Source organism: Drosophila teissieri, chromosome X, assembly GCF_016746235.2.
Source record: "Drosophila teissieri strain GT53w chromosome X, Prin_Dtei_1.1, whole genome shotgun sequence".
Classification (NCBI taxonomy): domain Eukaryota; kingdom Metazoa; phylum Arthropoda; class Insecta; order Diptera; family Drosophilidae; genus Drosophila; species Drosophila teissieri.
The window spans coordinates 15,591,331-15,615,168 of NC_053034.1; the positions used below are offsets into that span (position 1 = coordinate 15,591,331).

A 23,838-nucleotide genomic window follows, 5' to 3' on the forward strand; every position below is an offset into this window, starting at 1 on the left:
AACAGCAGAAATTTACATACGCTCCAATTTGTAAGCAGGCAACATTTCTACTACGTTATTTAATTTGAATAAAATCTAAAGTAAGTAATAGAATTAAAGCTAGTTCTACAACTAAAGAATGCAAAATATTTCCTCTTTTATATTATAAGAATTGCCCTTTTTGGCTTATTACAATAAATAGAACATGTACAATTTAGTTTGAATATTTATTTGAAACTTAACAATATTTATCGATAACTTTGGTATTTTATATTAAAAGTGCATATACTATTTCCAAATTGCAAAACGAACTTCGATAGCCAGAGTTGCAAAACTAGAAATAAAACCCATTGGACTTGAAAATGCTTTCGCTGGCGTTTTTCTGGAAAATTCTTTTGAGAAACTTGAGAAAACAATCGAAATGCCATTGCAGATTGCAACGGTCTGGCATCGCTGTGGCAGTGTGACCAGGTGCCCGGCACTTTGGCATTCCGTGCGTGAAAAGCGGCGAACACACTGTTTTTTTTTAGTCTCAAAATTCTAACAAAATTATTGGTAAACTGGCAATATGCTCGTTTCGCCCCGCCCCCCATACGTGCACGGACATTAAAGCGCTAGAAATTAAGCTAATGGAGCAATATCGACACCGCTCAAAACGCATTCACAGCCGCCGCTGCCATTGAACCGAAATACCCAGCCCAAAAAAAGAGAAAGAAAAAGAAAAGAAACGCGTGCGAGAGCGAGAGGGCTAGAGAGACCAGGGGGAGAAAAGCAGAATTGAGTGATTTTTTTTGTAAAGGGTTTTCCCTTGGTTATTTCGTTTTTCCTGTGCTTTCCACTCCTCCACTCTTCCCCCGCCTCTCCCCACCGCGTTGATACCGTCGCATTTGTCTTGATCGTGTTTTTCGTCGAGTTTTCCGTGGATTTCCGCAGTCGGCGCAGCAAAAATGGACGCGGACAGGGGCGGCGGGCAGGAGACGAAGGTGATATACCACATCGACGATGAGACGACGCCGTATCTGGTGAAGATCCCCATTCCATCCGCTCAGGTGACGCTGCGCGATTTCAAGCTGGTGCTGAACAAGCAGAACAACAACTACAAGTACTTCTTCAAGTCAATGGACGCCGATTTCGGTGTGGTCAAGGAGGAGATAGCCGACGACTCCACCATACTGCCCTGCTTCAATGGGCGTGTGGTGTCCTGGCTGGTCTCCGCCGATGGGACCAATCAGTCGGACAACTGCTCCGAGCTGCCCACCAGTGAGTGCGAACTGGGCATGGGTCTGACCAACAGGAAGCTTCAGCAGCAGCAGCAGCAGCAACAACAACAGCAGCATCAGCAGCAGGTCCAACAGCAACAACAGCAGCAGCAGCAAGTGCAACCTGTCCAGCTGGCGCAGCAGCAACAGCAGCAGGTGCTCCACCACCAGAAGATGATGGGCAATCCGTTGCTGCAGCCGCCACCGCTCACATATCAGTCGGCCTCCGTGCTCTCCAGCGATCTGGACTCGACCAGTCTCTTTGGCACCGAATCCGAATTGACGCTGGACCGCGACATGACCGACTACAGCAGCGTACAGCGATTGCAGGTGCGCAAGAAGCCGCAGAGGCGTAAAAAACGGGCGCCCAGCATGTCGCGCACCTCCTCGTACAGCTCCATAACCGACTCGACCATGTCCCTAAATATCATCACCGTCTCCATCAACATGGAGGCCGTCAACTTTCTGGGCATCTCCATTGTCGGCCAATCGAATCGCGGCGGCGACGGCGGCATCTACGTGGGCAGCATCATGAAGGGCGGCGCTGTGGCACTCGATGGACGCATCGAGCCGGGCGACATGATCCTGCAGGTGAACGATGTCAACTTCGAGAACATGACCAACGACGAAGCGGTTAGGGTGCTAAGAGAAGTGGTCCAAAAGCCGGGGCCCATCAAGCTGGTGGTGGCCAAGTGCTGGGATCCCAATCCCAAGGGCTACTTCACCATTCCGCGCACGGAGCCGGTGCGACCCATCGATCCCGGTGCCTGGGTGGCGCACACCCAGGCCCTCACATCGCACGACAGTATTATTGCCGACATTGCGGAGCCGATCAAGGAGCGACTGGACCAGAACAACCTCGAGGAGATCGTTAAGGCGATGACGAAGCCGGACAGCGGCCTGGAGATCAGGGATCGCATGTGGCTGAAGATCACGATCCCCAACGCGTTCATCGGTGCCGATGCGGTCAATTGGGTGCTGGAGAATGTGGAGGATGTGCAGGATAGGCGGGAGGCGCGAAGGATCGTCTCCGCGATGCTGCGCAGCAATTACATCAAGCATACGGTCAACAAGCTGACCTTCTCCGAGCAGTGCTACTACGTGGTGAACGAGGAGCGCAATCCCAATCTGCTCGGCCGAGGACATCTGCATCCGCACCAGCTGCCGCACGGGCATGGCGGCCATGCGCTCAGCCATGCGGACACCGAGAGCATCACCAGCGATATCGGGCCGCTCCCGAACCCGCCCATCTACATGCCATACTCGGCCACGTACAATCCAAGTCACGGCTATCAGCCGATCCAGTACGGCATCGCCGAGCGACACATCTCGTCGGGATCGAGTAGCAGCGATGTGCTCACCAGCAAGGATATCTCGGCGTCGCAGAGCGACATCACCTCGGTGATCCATCAGGCCAACCAGCTGACCATCGCCGCCCACGGCTCCAACAAATCCTCCGGCTCCTCCAATCGCGGCGGAGGCGGCGGCGGTGGCGGCAACAATACCAACGATCAGGACGTATCCGTATTTAATTACGTATTGTAGAAACCTTTCTTTTTGCAATCAAATTGTGTTTTTAATTAATTAAATTAAATATGTACGATTATTCTTTTTTATATACGAGTATACAAAGCAAGCAAACAGCAAACAACAATATAATAATTATAATTATAATAATAATAATAATAATACTTATGTATATGTATGGTACGTGTAAGTCATAGAAAAGAACGCTAAACACCCAGCCGCAACGAGTTAAGGATCAGCGGGCTCGTGAGGCACAAGGAGCACCACAGGGATATCCGTGTCCGGCAGCAATCGGTTGTGGACCCGATCAGATCAGATCAACTGAGATATATGATATATATTTATATATATATATGAATGTGTTTGTGTGCAGGAACGGACGGAACGGAGCAGCAGAGACGGCAGCACGACGGGCGAGGATGATTTTGAATAAAGTTCTAAGAATTTAGTAATCACAAAGTAAATAAATACAAATAAAATGAATAATCGATGGCTTTTCCATGTGGATGAGGTCGGACTCTTATCTCTGCGCTCGCTTTCAGTGGCTTTCAAGTGTAATATAAGTTGCAATTCAATTCGGCAGACGGTTTTATACCCATTTCTAGAATAAGAACCCAAAACGAAGCTTTACTTGTGGTTGAATTCATTTCTTAGTATAGACCAACAATATTTAAATCACATACAAAGCGAATAACTTTAATTATCTCTCTAGTTTTCACCTTAAAAAGCAAAAGTTTATATTATTCTTCCTCCTAAATCAAAGAATATACCATGGAGAACAATCCACGAAGATGTGTGCACTCGGAAGGGAAATATTCCGGGCATGGGTGTGCACTTAATAAAGAAGAGAATAATGAAACCTATAAATAGAAAATTCCATTTTGTGCAGCAAATGCATTCAAATGTACCGCCTAGTTCTGCTACTTTGCAACACTAAGCTCACAAATCGATAGACCTCTAATCGAACAACAATCCAAAGCGAATTATCGATTTCTTGCCAGAAAATTCGCGTAGACTGTAAATTTTACTTTGCAAAGAACACGCACATTCGCAGTAGATTTAAATCGATTGAAGCCGAGAGAAAGATGGCAACGGATGTGGAGCCGGTGGCGAATACGGCGGACAAGTTTTCCGCCAACGCGGAGGAGCTGGAGAGCTACTATCTGATGCTGGAGGCCGGAAATATTCCGGAACTGCAGTGGCAATTCCCAGGACGCAGGGCTCCATCGCCGGAGGCGGGATCTGGCGGCAATAGCAAGGAGCTGGAGCAGGCCACCGATGCCATTGAGCAGGAGTAAGATTATTTGCACCACCAGCTAACGAGTAGAATACATAACTTATGGCTTAACTTCATAATTCTGCAGACCGCAAAAGGCCAACGACTTTGATTTCAGCGACGATGTGGCCCCCACCCAAATGCGCGTCCGCAGCCAGACGTCCACGCCCAAGTCGGCCAAAAAGAAGACGGCCAACTTCGCCGGCGTCATGGAGACGCTGAAGAAGAAGAACGCGGAGAGCTCATAGCACCCGCCGAAATTCTGATGCTGATCTCGCCGAGGTGACCGCTTGCAGATCGTTCTCTATCGCCATGCGGATTAGTCCATAAGCATTAGTTGTTTTAAGTCATCGAGTAAGGTTTTGGAGCGTTCTTTTGCAAAATCCAGAAGCAACCTAGCTGTACTGCAAATCGGATTAACCTGGGGCGCTCCTGAAAGTTTGTCTTGGAGTAGAAGATAGCTGCTAACTAGCTTCAAATTCAACATAATAGGCATGTTAGGACATAATTACCATTGCATACGCATGACTAGTTTGTAAAGAGTTGCATTTAATTGTAAGAAATCCATATGCAGACCAGTCTGTTCCATAAATTGGAGCAGTCTTTATGGAACTTCTGAGAGTTTCGTTTAGAGTAGGAGATAGTTGCCAACTAACTAGCTGGGACACAGAGAGAGTTTGTACTTCAATTACCAAATAACTAGCTTCTAAGGACATTTCATTGCTCAGTTTTCGATTTAAGTGTAAGTGTAAGAACTGGTACGTAAGTCCTTGGAAATAAGACAATTTCCAAGAACTAATCAACTTATATTTAAGCAGTGGGAAGTGTATCTGATCCTTAATTAGGTCATAAGGCATTTATATTCTACATGATAATCAAGTCCTTATTTAATATCTTACGACAATATTCTTGATAATATTGCCCAAAAACCGACGTTTGAAGACTAGGATACTAAGATAGACCGGATAAGGATTGAAATCTGTGCCGGCAGTAGATATTGACTAGATATAAGTATAGCATAGGCAAATGAGGATAAGTAAACATCTGTACATACAAGTAATAAGAACTGAATTTCACAAAAAGCTGTTAAAATCGTGTCTGAAAGTAAATGCAAACTGTTGAAATCAGCACGGGTATTCCACTAAGCAATCCTAAGCTATCTACTTGTTGTCTTTTGCTCCTAATCAACTGAAAATAGACTAGGAACCACGACGAGCAAAAGATGTTCTCCAAGTGTATCTCTATCCCTTTCGTTTCTGTAGGCAAGCATTGTATGCGCATATAATATTCTAGGTAGGAATTCCCATATGGAAATGATAGAATAGATGCATCAAACCAAGTACTACGACTAAGCCCAAATAACTTTAAGGAAATGGTACGCAGTTAATAAACGTTCGCATTTAAACACGTAAGAAAATTGATTTATTTCGGAAATATCCATTCTCGTTAACAGCAATAATAAGTTATTGTGCCTGCGGGTGTGTGATTGTGCATATACCGGCTTGTATAGTGGCTTGTATAGCATGTAAATATATAATTCGTTTCTGTTTCGAAGTATTGTAGGTTTAAATGGCATTTGATCAACATTAATTGACATACCTTAGGACTATATGTGCACATGTTTTGTTGTAGATTAAACTTAATCAAACCGCCGAACAGATCGCATCCTCTCGATCGTCCGTCCAGCCGCCGCATCTCGTGTAAATTACCGTGTGTTGCCGTTCTCGTTAAAACCCTTAACTAGTTTCATTATTATTTACACGTTATATTTAGTTTAGTGTTTATGCGTGGGCATTACAAAAAAAATAATTTGAAGCTCAAGCTTAACAATATTTAACAAAGTGGGCTAAAATGTATAACACAAAGTAGGTTGAGAATTCCTTTATACATATACATTTATAAATATATATATATAAAGTCGGGACTTCCGCTTAGTCAAGAGGGGGGCATAATGACAAGGCAGGGGCGCCTGTGGTAAGCACAACAATAAAAACTAAGTTCTGGCGAGAATCCAAAAAGGCTTGCGAAGGCGTGAGTGTTCTGGATTTGGTATAAAGGGGGGGCATTGTGATTCTTCCGTAAGCGCTTTAAGCCAAGGATTGCGTCAAGTGGTTTGGGGACTTGGGGGCTTGGGTGCTTGCTTGTTGGGTGTTGTTTTAAAAACGTACAGTTTAAATGCTAACAGCTTAAAAGAACTTATGCCTAGGTATGTGTATATCATTCCGTTGTTGCTTGCACAACTCTCGTCACGAGTCACTCGGCATCCGCCGGCTGATTCGGCGGCAGCTGGTAGCCATCGGTCGGGTGCGACACCTTGGTGGCCATTTCCTTTGTGATGATGTCCACGATGGTGGCGAAACTGGGACGCGAACGAGGCGTGGCGTGCCAGCACAGCTGCATCAGTTCGTAAATGAAGTCTGGACAACTGGCCGGTCGATTTAAGCTGTAAGCAAACGAAGAATTTGTTGTTACTCCGGAATGCTCAATAAATCTTGGGAAACTAATCTAGCTTCCCACAGCTGTCTAATTTAGTTAATGGCTACACGCTGTGAGGAGGTTATCGCAGGTCTGAACTTGGTGATAACCCGTAAACGCCCGTCGCAAGATAACTCACCGTTCGCCGCTTTGGAGGCGGTTGAGGAAGTCCTCCTGCGACGTCTGAATCGGCACCAGGTTGGGCTCCTCGCCGCGGGAGAACATTTCGAACAGCGTTACGCCATAGCTCCAAACGTCCGAATACGATGAGAATCTGCAGGTGGAGATGGCCTCCGGAGAGTACCTGTTTACGGAAGCAAATACATTTAGTTGCGAATAGTGCGCTTATATCATCGTGTTAATCGTTACCATTTAATGGGAATATCCCGCTTGCTTTTCGCGAAGTAATATCCATCGGAATTGGCGAACTGCGCCAGGCCGAAGTCTGAGATTTTGACGCAGTCGCCATCGCCGTTGTGATCCACCAAAATGTTGCGGGCGGCCAAGTCCCTGTGGATCAGTCCCATGTCGGACAAGTATTTCATGCCCTGCGGCGAGAAGAGATAAAAGGAAAAGTTAAAGAAACCATTCATTTAGTAGTAGCATTGTAACTTGTTCAGTTCCAAAGCTTAAGCCATAAAGCTGAACATTCCACTTACATTGGCAATGTCTAAGGCGAAGCCGACGAGGCGTGGATTATTGAGATTGGGTGCCGTGAAGCGCAGGTAGATGTCGAAGGAACCGGATTGCAGGTACTCCATGATGATGCAGTGCGACTTCTCTGCCCAGTACTTAAACCTGACTATGTTCGGATGACTGAGTGTGCGCATGATGCCGATCTCGCGGTGAAAGTCGGTCGACACCTGCATGGTGTTCAGCATCTTGATGGCCACCTGCTCCCGCGGCTGATCCTTGTCGTTGAACTCCAGATGACCCTTGTACACAGTGCCATAGTGACCCCGGCCGATCTTGTTCTCCATGTTGTAGATCACACGGCACTCGCTGGTCAGCGGTATTACCATCAACATATTCGAACGCGGGAAGGGCAGGAAGGGTAAGTCGCTTATATCAACCACTTCCTCATCCCCAGTTCCATCTGAAAGAAAAAAAAGAAACGCGTAGCCACAATTGAAATGTATGCCAAGCGCTGGAGGCCTTCGCCCGTTGAACTCAACTTACTCGTTGCGATCTCGGGTGGCGGCATATAGGTGGGCAGTATTTCCGACTTGATCGTATTAAGGCGGGAGAAGATGTCGTGGTGACTGAACCGCTTGGTCTCATCATCGGACCACCCATCCATGATTGTCTCAAAGATCGGCGCAGGACACAGGTCCTGGTCGAGCATCTTGAGTATGTTGCCATCGAGATTTTTCTGCCTGATTAGCTGCTCCTGGCGCAGGCTACTCAGGTCTTCCTTGCAGCGCGAAAAGATCTCGTATATGGTGGTAGCGAAGGCCCACAGCTGTGCAAACTGATCCGTTTTGGCCGCCTGCAAATTGCGATAATACTTAACAGGTATCCATGGCGAGCTGTAAGTGGATAGATCGATGATTAGCACATGCGAAGTGATGATGTTGTGATGATGTAACAAAGTACGACGAACAAGATAAAGCGAAATTGGGGGCTACTCACTCGGATTCTTGGAAGGGACGCGGATAGCCGGGATCGCTGATTTTGGCGTCCAGCACGTACGAATTGGGATCGTACTTGGTCACGTACAGATTGCTGCATCGTATGTAGTTGTGGATGATCTTGTTGTCCTCCAAATAGTGCATGCCGCGCACCAATCCGTGCATCAGGTCCAGCAGACAGTGCAGTGTGACATTGGGCGTCGAGTGCAGGAACTTGTTAAGCGGGCCGTAGCGCGAGTACTCCATGACCATCGTGTAGGGATCGGCAAGCGTTAGGCCGTACAGCTTGAGGAACTGCGGCGATTGGATGAGGCTCCAGGTTTGCGCCAGACGAAAGAACTCCATGAAATTGCCGTCGCTCTTCAGCATCTTCATTGTCACGGAGACATCCTTCACGGGACTCTGTTGTATCCAATCGCCGCGCATCGTGAACATCATGCCATCGTCGCTAAGCGAAATCGAATCTGCAAATGGGCGAGCGATAACAAATAAACTCAGAACGAGCCAAGACGAGCCAAGTTAGTATGCCCCACCTGGATACCACTGCAGATCCGTCTTGGGATTGAAGATCTGCGGATTGCGGCGCTGCAGCTCCGCCTCGCTGAGTTGCAGGTCAGTCTTTTTGGCCTTGAGGTTCTTTGGCAGCAGCAGGAGCAGCAGCGGTGGCTTGTCGTACTTGGAGGCGGGTATGCGATAGCGATCAGGACTGTCCGCTTGGATGATGTGCGCCACTTCGTGCAGCGAGTTTAATACGTGCTCGCCGTTGTTGTAGCTTAGCTTCCACTGCGAGTCCTTGCGCACGATCCTAAATGTCTCTGTCTTGCAACGCTCCTGATCGGTTTTCTTGGCCATGCTGCAACAGGAAAGGATTCGCTTTAGATAAACCGATCATACTGTCGCCATTTGCACCTGGCATTGGATTGGGATCGTCATAGAGACACAGCCAATCAATAAGCGGAACAATTGGCATTATAGCATCTAGCAGACAGCATTTATGTAGCATCGCATACCGAACAGTTTGTGAGCCTGATAAGAGCCGAGAAAGTATCTGATAGCGTGGGCGCGTGTACTCACATTTTGGTGTTGATATCAATGTAGTATATGTTGTATTCCCGGTCGCACTCGCGCACAATGTAGCTGCCGCACTTGTCCCCGTTCTCGTGCAGCTTCATCAGCGAGTAGGCACCGCCGATCGGACCATGGCAGTGGAGGGAGCTCAGCTCCTCCAGCGAGGGCGTGCGGTAGGAGTGGCACAGGTCCTGCATCCACTTGCTGGACAATCTGCAGGTGGATAGGAAATATGAGTTAGTGGCGCTTAAACATGACATTATTGCTATTGTTTTCCATTTGAAAAGTGATTCATAGCTCAGCATCGGTTACATGCTACTTCAATTGTTTCATTGCGTATGGCTCATAAAAATGGGCATGCAAATAATCAGCTTTATTGAGAACCACTTACACAGGACTGAAGATTGACGCAGGCTTTTCAAATTACATTACGATATAAATAGCAATGTAACACGCATAATTTAAGCGCGATTAGTGCGCAGTTATTTAATCAATTTTACATTTCTGAATTACGCGAGATTACACGCATTACATTCACATTGAATCATTTCATAAAACTTAACATTTAGTTTAGCTTGGAGCTCAAATTTGTTGATTATTTCAGCCTGATAACAAAAACTGTCTGGTGTTTACATTGCAAACGTATGTAACACGATTTGGACTAAACAAATTACAATCGTTTAACTGTCGATTTAAACAAAAACCAAAGGCTCAATCAAACTGAATCTGCTGCCTTTTGGTGAAGCACTTCAAGCACCGCGTTATCAAATGTTTTGTTTGGGAAAGAATCAACTGTGTGATGGCTTTTAAATGGAATCATTTAGTGTTTGCTATTGTATTAAGTTATGTAGTGAATTCATGGAATCGATGGCGGGATTTTATAAATTATTGGTTGTTTAAAAACAATAGTCTAATAAGAATAACAACATTGGGGAAACAAGAGCACAAGTTTGCGATAATAGATGAATGACTGAAATTCAATTGGAAAGCGACTCTTTCGGAACTGAAGAGGAACTCACCTGATGTAGATGCCCAGGTAGGAGATGAAGGACTTCATCTCCTTCTCCGTCTGGAACTGCATCTCGTAGCCCTTGGGCAGACCCACGATTTCCAGCCGCACAGAGGTGTCGTTGATTTTGGAGATCATAAAAATTCCCTCCACGGCTCCAACCAGGATCCACTGCAGACGAAAGTAAGATTATCAATTTGCTGCTAGTACTATTGCCTATGTCTCAACATATTAATAATAAATACCTAAGGAATACCCACATTTTGCCACCGATAAGGAATTTTATTACTTAATGTTATTATTACTACTAAGAAATCCATAAAAATGTTTTTGAAATAATATTAATATTGACTAGCCACTAAAAAAAGAAAGCTGACTTTTCGGTGGGCAAAACCACAAGATTCATGGATTTCAAAATGAAGCATAGCATTGTTGCAAATCATTTAAGCGCAATTTGGTTACAATTACCTTGAGTGTGGCTTCGGAGGTGACCCTGGCCACCTTGAGTCCCGGCTCCAGGGAGTCGTGTGGAAAGACGCGCACATAGACATCGATTACCCCGCTGGCGGATCGTCGCTTGGCCTTCTTGCCACTGCCGCCGAGTGCGACGGAATTGGTGTTGGTGGTGAGCGTGGACAGGGTGTTGGTGGATCCGGAGCTGGCCAGCGTCGACGTGGAGTGGGCCAGACTGGTGCCGATGGGTCCGCTGCCGCGGGCCACCTCCTCGTTGGGCAGATACTGAACGGTGCAGGTGAACTGTTCGGTCATATAGGTGGGCGCCAGGTGGGAGACCTGGTGCACATAGTGCCACTTCAGGCGCTCCACACTCGGTGAATTCGCCTTCAGATTGCGGAACACCTCGCGTATCTTGGAGCCCACGAAGAAGCTGTGGGCGCGCCACAAGCTCGGTGGCAAATACAGTTTGTAAAGCTTCTCGATGGAACGCATCGCCTGCTGATCCTCCGTCTGTTCCTGATCGTCGATCAGCATGTCCATCACGGCCAGTCCCGTTGACTTGTCCTTGTGCTCCGGATAGCGAATCTCCGGGATTTGCTCAGTGCGCATATCGTAGCGCATCTGGCGGTAGAGGAACTTGTGACTCCGTCCGTCGATCAGCTCCAGCTGGCTGTCCAATTCCGGCACCCGGAACCGCATCCGAAAGCAGTAGACCAGCTGGCAGTTGAGCCGTTCGCCGGGCAGGCACCACGTCAGATCCAAACGCACCAGCGGCGACGGACGTCGCGATGTGGAGTGCTCCCTTATCCCGTAGAGCAGCTGGGCAATTGGAGCAATGCCCAGCTGGCGGCACATTGTATTGCAGATCTCCTCGCACAGCATGTTGGGATGGAAGCGCTCAAACTCGCTGTTGGTGAAGTTGAACACACGAATTGTGCCATCGTTGGTGTGGATGCTCTGTGAGGAGGTGCCGCTGCGCAGGGAGGAGTTTGTCAGGCTGGCGCTGTCCGCCAGCGAGGTGCGTCCGCTGCTGCTGTCGTCCATTCTATCCTCTCCCCCGTTGGCCAGGGCCATGAGAGGATTGTCGGCGAGTGGTGCCTCTGGGCTGGGCGCTTTGTGCTCCTCCTGCAGGCCCAGTTTTTGGCTGGAGCAGTTTCCACTTGCGGCCGAACTGGAGCTAGATCATGGGAGCTTTTCTACGAATTCTTCGCGCTCCGTCTTCTGCTTGTTGCCCAATGACCACTGTTGCTCTTTTGAGTGCTACTATTGGGTATACTGCGAGTGCTCCTGGAATCCGCGATTCTCTTACCCTTACGAAGTGTTCCACCGCAGTTGCAAGGATGCCCCGAACTCCAGCGGGAGTTCCATGGATGCCGCTGGCGGGGAACCACCCAGACTGCTTCTTCACCCTAGCCGGCGCCGATCGCCTACCCCAGCAATCGCGTTCGATTTGCCAACTCCCAAGAATAGCAAAGCAATGGAAATCGGAAATCACAGTGCACAGGTCCGAAATTAGACACCCGAAACGCCAGCAAGAACCCACAATTTGGACGGGGTGGGGGCAGGGCCACTGGACTAGCTGTGTGCCACCGTCGACGATGTAGTCGCACCTTGTTTACAGTAGCCTTCGATTTGAAAGTGGGTCTGCAGCCGAAACGAAGCTGCAATTGCGAAGCTACAATACAAGCCACGAATAAGTGAAATTTATCGGACAATTTGCACCTCCCGATATCGATTGCCTTACGGCCGAGGCACTTGGTAGCCCTGTCATCGATTGTCCAATCGAACCCTGTTTGTGCTATCGAACCCTGTGAACCAATGGTTGGCAACGCGATGTCCTAGTTCTTTTTCGGCAGTTCGCACTATTGAAAACCTTACTTTATATGTAAATTCCTAAATAATGTGGTTGAGGGAATCATAATTTTCGCTTTTTAACAGACGCTTCGAAATTGTATACCTTTATGCTTCCTCTTTTGGATCTTTGTTTCATCTTAGTTTTTGAAGTGGAAATAACTAAAATAGAGTACCAAAAAAAACCAACTGATATTTAATATATAATGTGGGAAAATTTTATATTTTATCCACATATACATTGAAATGTTAGCAGTGCGAACAGTGCATTATTCCGGCCGTTTCCAGTATCGATTCGCTTTTCTATCGAATACACATCGATTTTTGTTACTCCACTATTCACAGCTGTCACTGCCGTTTATATAACCTCAAACCTTAAAATATATGAAATTCCGGACCCCGGTTAATTTGTAGATTGTTCACTGAAAATCACACGATGTCCGATTTTGAGAACCTTTCCGGCAACGACAAGGAGCTGCAGGAGTTCCTCATGATCGAGAAACAGAAGGCACAGGTCAACGCGCAGGTGAGTCCCATACAAATTCCAATTGCTGCCGATCGGTGCGTAATCATAACAATATGACCCCCGCCAGATACACGAGTTCAACGAGATCTGCTGGGAGAAGTGCATCGGTAAGCCGAGCACCAAGCTGGACCACGCCACCGAGACGTGCCTAAGCAACTGCGTCGACCGCTTCATCGACACCTCGCTGCTTATCACCCAGCGATTTGCTCAGATGCTCCAAAAACGCGGCGGCGGCGACCTGTAGAGGTGTCCTCATCACCGGCACCGGGATCTGGGTATCCGAATCCGGGGGGCTTCCGCCACTACTGTCCTACTGTTAAAGCTATTTTTAAACAAAAAATTATCATGTAAGCTCTTTTTTTTCCGCGCTGCGTTTCGCCGCTGCCATCTAAAGTATGTGACGCGTAATCAGTACCCCGCCCGAAATCCGTAATTCGAGTTCCGGAACAACCTTTAATTCTGTACGACAACTCAATCGTTTGGACGGCCTGACGCTAGCGTACCGAAAATAAATACATCTTTCGTTTTGTATGTTTAAAATGCATTGTGTTGTAATCATTTGCTTGGATCTGATGAAATAATTTGAAAACTGGCTAAATGTAATGTAGAATTTGAATTTGCCAAAAAGTTAATTAAACTTACTCCTGCACTTCCCTGCAGTTATCCTCAACAATTTAAATTGGATCACTTTATTTTTAAAAAGAGTGGGTTTACTTTTGGCGTTTAATTAGTTGCTATCTAAAAGATAGAAAAGGAAGTAAAATGAAATACTGGGGTAGTTTCTTGCTATTCCTTTATTCTTAGTTGTTTGTTTAACTTACAAGTTCAAATAAATAGTTATTCTATATCGATTGTTACAGTGCTGCCCCCCGATAAATTCATATCGATAAGTCTCCACCTGGAATTACTATTTAGCGACCGTTACCACATAAAAGTAGTTGCTATTTTCGGAATATAATGTATTATTATTGTACACAAAGTTGCTGAATACTGAAGCGCAGATTCATTTGATTAGCTATTTCCCGCGCTCGTTTTGAACTTTTGCCCAGGACTTCTGATTGGGCTGCACACACTGCGCGCCTCTGGTCACACTGTTCCCAACTAGAACTAGTGTTCCCGTGAGCAGAGCAGAAAACCGTAATATATATTCTCCAACGTGCTGCCGCTACTTATTTATATTAAACATAAAATGCCCGAAGGCTGTGCCAAACGCATGTCCTTTTTGCCAGTGAGTGTGTGTACGTGTGCGTGTGTAGCATGAAATACAGTCGGTGTCGGTAAAGTGCAGAGGGAAAACCGAAAAACGTGAAAAGGATCAAGTGAAGAAACATGAAAATTTACCTTGATTTGCCTTCAGGACTGAAAAAGGGACATTAAACTTTTTTAACCGTGCACCTTTTAGTTTTTTTTTTGTCTCTCCTATCTATGTGTGTGTGGTGGTTGTCTTCCTGCTTGCACTTGTATGTGTGTGTGCAAGGGATGTTGTTGTAAATACAGATGATGATATAAAGAAAGTACAGGAAAAGTCAAATAATTGCCGAAAGGGCACGTGTGTGTGCGCGTAACGGTACAGCAGCCAGCTGATTTTTTTTCCGTGTGAAAACACTGCAGTTGCAATAAGTGTGTATGTGTGTGGAGCATACATAATTCACAGCATCCATTTTTTTATTCGTTTGCGGGGGGAAAATTTGCAATAACGGGGATTTCGTTCGATGTGTGGTACTGGTATTAATAAGTTTACGATGCTCTCTCGCTCTTTCTCGCTCTCTCTCTTTCTCTCTTCCACATGCTCTCCCTTGCCGTCGCTCTGTCTCTCTTCCGCCTTTGTGCATACATTATGTGTGTATTATTTTATTGTAGTATCTGAGTTTTTCCTTATTTTTTTGTTGTTCGTTTTGGCTAGTCTATAAATAACACGCACACCACAACGGTCGAATAATTATGCTGAGACTGAATAATTAATGACCACCTCTATCTGCGACCCAGTTTTCCGCCCGCTCCCCCCGTTCGATTTTCTCCGATTTTCCTCCAGTTTTTGACATGCTCGCCACTCCGGTCCACCGAAAACAACTACAATTACAACCACTGGCGACATGTCAAGGTCAAAAATCCGCCAGGCGAACGTCAATCCGTAACGGTTAATATCTCGCAGCAACTGTGTGTCTCAAATGCGTGTGTGTGTGCGTGGAATTGAGTGTTTATTGCATATGCTCTCCTTTTTGCTGCATACTTTTCTGGGTTCGCGCCTGCAGCAGGTGAATGCGTTGGTGTGTGTGTCCGTTGCAATGCTTATGTGTGCTACAGTGAACGCACAATACAGCGAAAACTCCTTCATGCACTTAGCCAAATATCCATAATAATAATTACGAAATGTATGCAAGCGAAAGTATAAAGCATTCACACTCTATTTTGATATTAATTCCATAATTCTTTGACTTAGCCCAATTGTAAAGCATAATATACTTGATATGTGTATCGCATAATAAATATATTATATTCCGCCTGGCCAGCGTTCACTGTACCACGCACACTAAAAAGGACTCGCGGACCATAAAAATAGGCAATACAATTGTACACACACGAGCGTGTGTGAGAGTATGCATATCAATTATACGACGTGTGTGCGTTTGAAAAAGAAAAAAATATAAGAATACGTACTTCAAGCGGCCGAAAGACATTAAAAATAGGAAACAAATGACGCACATAAATTAAACGTATAGAAATCCAACTAACTCACTAAATCACACAGCGCGTAGGTACACCGCCAGAAAAGGGGCTTCAGTTCAAAAATAACCTTGACATAATGGGTTTTTTCAATGAAACAATTCGGAAATCATTGCTACAGAATTCTATTATTCTGTTGGTTATATTATATGCATATATCCACTTGATTATCCACTCGTATCCATTTCATTTCCGTTCTCTCGTGTTTGTGTTTAGGCCAAAGTACGACTGTGGAAAACTGCGGGCAGGATAATAATAATAATAACCATAATAACCGGTACGTAATTCCTAAAGGTGATTGAACCGACAGCCATCGTTGCCCCCAGTGGTTGTTGTTGCTGCCGCTGTTGCTATTGTTGGTTATTATTGTTATTATTATGCTTATTGTTTTTGTTGCTGACTTTCTCGATGCGCGTTTCCTAGTTTCCAGTCGTTAGCTCAGCTTTTCCGCCTCCCCCCGTTGCCACTTCCTGCCCCGCCCCCCACCATTTCGTCTAGTTGTTGACCCGTCTAGTTGTTCAATTGTTTTTTAAGTAATTCGCGTCACTGACGTCCACAACATTAATCAAAGTGCCCTTTCCCGATGGCTTTCGCTCCAATCGCGAGACCCAGTAACCCGAGGATCCCGACTTGTCTGTCAAAATAATGGACTCCCGGCAATTAGGATTGTCGGCTTGGACATTTCCCTGATATTTATGGCAATTTATTTAGTCATTTGCAACGTTCAGCCATTGGACATTGCCCTGAAATACATAGCAATTTATTTAGTTATTTTCCGCAGTTAGTTGGAAGTCAGTTGTTGTCGAAAGATATATATGAACTGATTAGAAATCATCGCTTTCTTAATTTTTTACCTGTTCCTTTGACTTGTTTTCAATTAAACAAAGTATTCAATACACCCAGGTTCTATATGATTTCAAAGTTTATTTAATCGCTCATCGCTCACATAAATTTGATTATGATTTCCAATGTGGGGACTGCCCTAACTGAATCTGAATTGTGTGCTTGGCTTATTTGTTTTATCTATAAACAAATTGGCTAGAGTTTGATGAAATCGCTTATAGCAGTAGGCCAATAATGTGTAGCTTGGTATCGCACATTTGTTTTGTTTAGAAATAATGGAAATATTTAGTGTTCATATATAAGCAAATGTGCTGTACAAAACACCCAAGGGAATATAGTAAGTTGTTATTATTAATTCATATTTTCATACTGAATTCTTTGCTAAGAGGCAGTTATGAAGTTGAAATATAATTTAGCTGCACAGTTACGCACACTTATGCTCATATGAATTGGTATGGACCATTTCCCAATTCTTTGCTCAGATATTGGCCAAAAACTGCAAAAGAGGCTGCAGTTGTGCTGTTGAAAGGAGTAAGAGAGGCATTCCAAAGCAGTCAGACAGACAGACAGACAGACAGACAGACCGACATACGTACGTACACATATCGCCCATCTGCTATGTGCTATATGGCATGGTGTGGTATCCGGTGTATATGTGCTGGCACTAATTGTTGGTCCGTCGAGCGGCGCTCGAGAATCGCTCGGGATTCTCGGTCGGAACGAGGAAGGTGGCCAGCGGAGAGAGGGGGGTGGGGGAGCGGTGGGGAAAGGCGGACGATTGAGGGCCAAAAGCAGAGCGCCGTTATTGCCTCAGTTGGACGTGTGTCTGTGTGCGGTGCGGGTGTGCGGAATTTCGGGCTTTCGACCTGGCCAATGTAACAAGTTATCAAGCCAAAAGGCACTGAAAAATTCGCAAGAGGAATAACTAAACTTTGACCATTGAACTCAACATTTACTGTATTCTGTTCTCTTGCTTAGACGTTCCTTCTTTTTTTTTGGTTTTTTTGTGAGTTTTTTCGTTTTTGTGAGTGAAACTAGATCAACTGCACGGCAGAAATAAAAAACATTTAGCTGAAATAGCAAAAAAGCAGCCAGCCACTCACACTCAGACTGGCGAAAATATGTGAATAAAATCAGCTCGACAATGGCGATCGCGAAACAAACGGGCAGACGAGCATTTCGACATCGCCGCGACGCTATTCAATTTTTCGTTTTTCCCAAATATGAGTGCCTGAAAAAAAACCAGCAACAGTGGTCACTCGATAACGAAAATCGAAGTGTTTAAATATTTTTGGAACTTTTGTTGTAATTTTTGAATACTGTATCAAATTAAAATGATTCTTAAACAATAGACACACTTTAGATAATTTAAAATGTATTTCTGAATATATCTGATTTCTCAAATTGAATTTCTATTATTATTATTAGGTTTTAATAGAATTGCCTGCTAGTCGAGTTACCACTGTACGCATTTTGGTGCAATCGGAAGCGCATTCAACTGCGCCCGTGTGTGTCTGCAATTTTCGTAATTTTTGTATGATTATACAACAAAATGGGCTCCGACGAACAAAATCCCATGGAGCATTGTTTCTCAAACCTTCTTCTTGTCTTCTTCGACTTTCAGATGGTGAACGCAGTATAGAATCAAATCAAGTGACCGAAAAGTAAGAAAATAAACGATCTGAGTTTTTTTTGTGTTGGTGTTGTGTTGTGACGAGGAAAATACGACATTTCGATGATAGTCGCATTGCAATATAAAGTGCAATATAAATGCTATAGAACCGAAAGTGAACGAGGAGCCATTGAAATGTGAAATTCGCAAAGAAATCGAGAGAAAACGCACACGTCAATGTAACCACAAAGCTGCCCCAAGAAAACAAGAAATACAAAAACAAAAATAAAAAAACTAACAAACTGAAAGCGCAAAATTAAAAAAATAACAAAATCTCCAAGTTCGTACGAAAGCCAAAGAATAACAATATTTGTACATAAAAACACATCAAAATAGTAGTAGTACTAACTACATACGGATAGTATATGTATATATCAAATATATATATGTGCCCGCAGAACTAAGCAAAAAGAAAAAGAAGAGGAGGAGGACTTAAGGAAAAGCCAAAGCGATTTCCCCGCACATTTCCACTCGAAAGCGACTCCAGTAAATTCTCAAAATTGCGACCCACGCTTTTCCCAGTTCGGCGGCGTTGAACCACACTCAAAGCTGCTGCACCACCGCCATTTCCGCTGCCATTTCCACCAGCACCACCATAAATAGTAGCAGAAACACCGCTCACAGAATGCCAGTGAAAAAGCAAGGTAAGCGAAAAATTGCACTTTTATTCGCCCCGCATTTTCCCTCCTCACCCCCTCACCACCCCCCGTTTTTTGTTCTATATCTCTGCCTTTGGCATTACGTGGAAATCCATTCAATTGACTGCCTTATGAATGGTGGACAGTATGAGCATAGCATAATAAAAGTTCAAAGAATACCAAAATAGTTGCAATGCACCTTCTAAATTCACTTTTTACGTAATTATATACATAGCAAATTCAAGAAAAATAGCCCAAATTATCCTCAAATAAAGTTAAGCCATAGTAAAAGAGCTGGGGCAAAACTGCATTGATTTGCTGGGAAAGTTTTAAACACCACATAGTACATGGCTGCACAGGAAAGTTGGCATTAGTTTTTCAATTGTAATTTTAGTAGATCATTTAACTTTCTCCGGGTGCGCAAAGTTGTTGCAAAACTGCAAAACTGCAAAGCTGTTTCTAATTACTCATGATGGCACTTTTGCCCATACAAAACAATGTGGTTCCAACTGCTGTGGAAGCACTAAAAAATAAAAAAAAACAGTCGAATTAATGCAGACAAAGAATTTTATTTGATTATGTCACATACAAATCATATTTGGCCAACAGAAATGGCCAAACAAAAAGATGAAATGAAATGAAATGGGGGGAAAGCCGCATGAGGAGCTGCAAAAGAGAGAGGAAAATGGGAAATGGGGAAATGGGAAAACGGGCAAATGGCCGGGGAAAGGCGCTGCCAGCAGCCTCGCAAATGGTCAGTGAAGGTCAACGTCGGCGTTTGACGCGTGCTGGGGACATCAAACTGCGGACACAGATACAATGCTCGCTTAAGTATGTATAGTTTAGGTTGTGTATGTGCGTGTGTGTGTGTTGTGTGTATGTTTGGGACCATAATGCGACTTGATTATAATAATAAATTATGTGTTTAATTTTTTGGCAAACGCGGCACGAATGACAACCAGCGACAGGATGCTATTTGACCCCTGACCTCTCTCAAACTATGCGCAACACAACTTTTCACAGCTTGCATATTTATTTTCACTATAGTTTTGTTGAAAACTCTTCAGCTTGGAAAATGTTAGAAAATGTTTGAAAATGTGGGTTAGAGCAAAGGAATTTGGCACCTTGATGGTAACAAATTGAATGAGTTATTCAGATGAAATCCTAATTTAAGATTAAGCAATTAGCATTTGGAATTTGGAAAGTATTTCAAACAAAGCAACATTCTTAGACAATTTCGTTATATAAATGCCATTTTGAGGCACCCAACTTACACAGCAGAGCGGAATATTTGCAGAAACATAAAAGGGGGCATAACTGGGGCCCGGACTAGAAGGAGAAAAATGTTTAAAAAGCGTCAATCTTTATTGATTTTTTTCGGCGGTAGCAGCCACCGAACTATGGCATTATAGGGCTCAAAAGTCGGGTCAGTTGAGTGCGGCACTTGGGCAAGAAGAGAGGTCTCTTGGCTGGTCCTTAGAATGGACTCTGATACGGACTCGGAGCGGGAGAAGAGCAGCGATCCCAACGAGGGTCTGCTCAGTAGCGATGACAAGACGTTCCACGACGATGATGAGCCGGCGGAGGACTCCTCTCCCGCGGACGATGAGGAGGAGCCCGAAGAGGAGTGCCTGCTGCCGCAGAAGAAGGCTCCGCTTCGTTCAGATGACCAGCCACCTTTGGTGGTCTTGGTTCAGTCATCGGCGGAAGCCATAGAAGTGCGCGAAGAAATCGATGATACCAATCGCTTGGCAGTTGCCACTAAAGATAGCGATATGGCAACCGGGAGGGAACCGCAAGCGGAAGGGGAACACCAAGTGGAGACCGTAACCGTAAACGAATCCGATCCCGAGCCCCTGAAGTGTCCAACATCGCTGCGCGACAGTGTCCGCGAGTCCGTTGAATGCTTCTATTCCGCCCAGGATCTCCTGGAGTACGGACACATGCTATCCTCCACCTCGATGGTTCGAACGCCGGATGTGGAGTCTGGGTATTTCGAGAAGTCCGAGAGCGATGGCTCGCGCGACGAGTGGGAGGGTCCTTCGTCCTCTTCCTCGGGCGCCGCCCGATGTCGCCTCTTGTCCGGCATTTCAGGACTCTCCGTCTCATCATCGAGCCGTCACAGTGCCGAGGGCTTGCGCATGGAGCTGAGCAGATTTCGCACCATGATCGAGACGCTCGAGCGGGAAAGTCTTGAGAAATCGCAGTCGGAACTGCAGTTGAAGGCCAAAACCAAGCCGAAGCCCAAGCCAAAGCCCAAGCAGAGATCCCATATTCCGGATGCGGCAGATGGCAGTGGTTCGGAGCCGGGCTCCGAGAGGGGCTTCTGGTCAACGGTCTTCGGGCAGGCGGGTCTGGAGATCAGCCAGGACGAGGAGGAGCGCATTGCGGACATACAAAGTAGGCCTTACTCAAACTCCTTAAATGCTATACAAAATGTGTCTCAGATCAGCGGGAAATGGGAGAAAATGCCTTGTGGCTTTGGGTTGAATTCATAATGATTCATTTGTATTTATTCATTTGTATTAATCACATTCTTTTCCGTACTTTGCAGAAGCTCATCGCGCTCTCGAGCTGCTCGAGGACTACCACGCGCGACTTTCTGAGCCGCAGGATCGGGCGCTGCGTATTGCAATCGAACGCGTTATACGCATATTCAAATCTCGCTTGTTTCAAGCGCTGTTAGGTGAGTAATCGTGGTGATGTATCGATTAAATCGATGAAAATGTCATATAACTAGTATACGAATAGCTCGTAAGTTTACCTTTAAAAATATCGAAATAATTAAGCGTTAGTTGGGTGCATTCATGTGATATGTGTGCAATGTTGTGCAATTTCGTATAGGCCACTGTGCTAGATAAGTTTGCGCAAGTTTTCGATAAGAGAAAGAGCCTTAACCAAGCTCATCATCATCGTCTATTGATTCGGAAACTTTAAACTGACAACAAAGTTGCAAACTTTGTGCCAAGATTGTTAGAAAGTAGTTGATGAGCCGGAAAGATCCTTGAAAAGTAGTTCTTATCTGTGCAGTTGCCTATCGTCTATCGATTTTGTTGTCCGTGCTCTGTGCTCTGCCCCCTCTCGCTGCAAATTATTTTCACTTGACAAGCAGTGCACACAAACAGCAAGCAACAAAGGGAATTGCAGCGACAGCGACAGCAAAACGATAATATTGCATAGGATTTGGGTCAAACAGCCCGAGCAGCCCAGCAATGGAAACAGCAGGCGTCCAATAGTAATGCGGCTAATTCAGCTTTTTTTCTTTATTTTTTTTTTAACGACTCTGGTTAGCCAAAAGGGTCGATACTAGGCCTGATTAGTTCTCCAGTTGCATCCAGTTGGCGAAGAAACCATTGATTTTCATTAGCAACTTGTTGGTTTTCCCCATATTCTACCCATAGTCTGAGGCTTAAGAAGTCTAGCAATACCTATTACCTTTCGACTTATTTAGAAAGTTACATTTTCCTGCTATTGTTTTCGAATCAGTAATTATTTAGGCACTTTTTTTGAAGCTGTTCCGATATTGGCACTCATCTGCCCCAGATTTGACAGCTTGTTTTTTCTATCACTTGACAGTTTTGTCTGGATTAGCTCTTAGCTACTTTTGGATTTTTGGCACCACTGTTTGCTGTAAATTTTTTTGTTCTCGCCCATCTTCTGTTTAGTAACGTAGCCGCCGCTCATCTCTCCCTGTCCATATGTCCATCCATTTCGAGACGGGCGGTTGGTCTGCAGTTGTCTGTTGTTGCTTTGCGGGGCTTGCCTGTTGTATAATTTGCAAAAGTTCTGCTCTACCGCCGCGCTCCTCTCTCTATCTCTTTCTAGTCCATAGTCCCCTATGGCCCTCTTGCTTCCCTCTCGTTTTCCCTATCCCGCTCGCTCTCGCTCTGTGACCCCGTCCCTTTCTATTGGACCCCTGGGTGCAAATTGTGTTGCCCGCTGTCAGTGGCAGTTGCATAATCCTTTTCGTTTCGTTTCGCTTGAGTCCTTTCCCTCTTTCCCTCTGCCACTTCCTACTCTCCTTCTATTCTTCTGGTTCTTCTTGTCCTTCTGTTCCTCTTCTTTGGCGTATCCCGCTGGTGCTTCCTCTTCTCCCGTTACCCGTTACCGTTACAGTTTCAGTGGCTGCGCTTGGCGTGTCAGAAATGTTAAACGGCTAACAAGCACACACAAACTCAAATGCAAACAAGCCAAACACGTGACACGTTAGAAAACAGGAGCTTTTGTATGGCCAAACACGAGGGTGGACCATAATTCCAACTCTATCATGGTCACACTTGCGCAAAACATGATCAGTCATGTCGCTCTGCTCCTTCACAAAGAAAGTTAAACAAATTCAAACAGAAAACCTTCTGTTGGCAGTAACCGTTTATTCAATGAAATACAGTTCACAGCCTTGAAAGCAAACAGCAGTTTAGGTCCACCCTAGGGTATTTGAGGTGTGCGTGTGTATGTGTGTGCGTGCGAAATAATTAACAAGGTATTAGCCGCATCCCAACACACGAAACATTTGAGTGCGGGTGTAGCTGTGTTTTGGGTATAATATTAAACTTGAGGTTAGGCTGTAGCGTCTATCTGTCTCTGTCTCTGTCCCACTGCCAGTTCGTCTCTTTCCCGCTTTCGTTAAGCGTATTTGCATTGAATCTGTTATGTCGTTAGGATACTGAAAACATTTGTAATTGCTTTTGAAAGCATTACTCTGAGCATAAAAGCACCGGTTAACACTGCGTATGAGTAATATCGTTGGGCAAACTATGTTTGGAGCATTCGAGTTTGGTTTTTCCACAGTTTTGGCTCTCAGTGCTGCACAGGCAGCACAATTGACACTCAAGTTGAAGCGTAGGATAGAGATAAGGATGCGCCAGGGGTTGTGTGCGGGTGCAAAAGGTCATGAAGAGCCATGT

At 45.2% G+C, this 23,838-nt stretch overlaps 5 protein-coding genes across 10 annotated transcripts in view; 4 read left to right on the plus strand and 1 right to left on the minus strand.

The window, feature by feature from the left end:
- The first annotated feature begins 476 nt into the window (after positions 1-476).
- Positions 477-3,248, plus strand: LOC122623321 (segment polarity protein dishevelled). The gene has a single exon (XM_043802405.1). It carries the CDS (start codon positions 927-929, stop codon positions 2,781-2,783), a length of 1,857 nt encoding a protein of 618 aa, XP_043658340.1. The 5' UTR covers positions 477-926; the 3' UTR covers positions 2,784-3,248.
- Positions 3,249-3,700: 452 nt separating this feature from the next.
- On the plus strand, positions 3,701-5,453 carry LOC122623653. The gene is made up of 2 exons (XM_043802928.1): positions 3,701-4,059; positions 4,130-5,453. The coding sequence occupies exons 1-2, from the start codon at positions 3,851-3,853 to the stop codon at positions 4,287-4,289; spliced, it is 369 nt and encodes a 122-aa protein (XP_043658863.1). The 5' UTR covers positions 3,701-3,850; the 3' UTR covers positions 4,290-5,453.
- LOC122623652 (tyrosine-protein kinase hopscotch) lies at positions 5,441-12,410 on the minus strand. The gene is made up of 10 exons (XM_043802927.1): positions 10,693-12,410; positions 10,235-10,395; positions 9,222-9,428; positions 8,681-9,000; positions 8,149-8,611; positions 7,696-8,045; positions 7,176-7,612; positions 6,886-7,064; positions 6,656-6,820; positions 5,441-6,484 (listed from the first exon to the last, which is right to left on the minus strand). Exons 1-10 carry the CDS (start codon positions 11,752-11,754, stop codon positions 6,295-6,297), a joined length of 3,534 nt encoding a protein of 1,177 aa, XP_043658862.1. The 5' UTR covers positions 11,755-12,410; the 3' UTR covers positions 5,441-6,294.
- Positions 12,411-12,863: 453 nt separating this feature from the next.
- LOC122624537 (mitochondrial import inner membrane translocase subunit Tim8) lies at positions 12,864-13,597 on the plus strand. Its single transcript, XM_043804145.1, has 2 exons — positions 12,864-13,057; positions 13,125-13,597. The coding sequence occupies exons 1-2, from the start codon at positions 12,968-12,970 to the stop codon at positions 13,299-13,301; spliced, it is 267 nt and encodes an 88-aa protein (XP_043660080.1). The 5' UTR covers positions 12,864-12,967; the 3' UTR covers positions 13,302-13,597.
- A 580-nt stretch (positions 13,598-14,177) lies between these two features.
- The window catches only part of LOC122624539 (disks large 1 tumor suppressor protein), a 37,911-nt gene continuing 28,250 nt past the window's right edge, over positions 14,178-23,838 (plus strand). For 2 of the 6 annotated variants that reach the window (XM_043804167.1, XM_043804155.1), the window contains exons 1-2: positions 20,416-21,334; positions 21,489-21,620. In XM_043804167.1, the coding sequence (XP_043660102.1) occupies positions 20,416-21,334; positions 21,489-21,620 (1,051 nt within the window). Of the gene's footprint in view, positions 14,286-17,452; positions 17,500-18,248; positions 18,941-20,415; positions 21,335-21,488; positions 21,621-23,838 lie in introns of those variants that run through there. The other 4 variants (XM_043804169.1, XM_043804148.1, XM_043804166.1 and 1 more) reach the window with 4 other exon arrangements.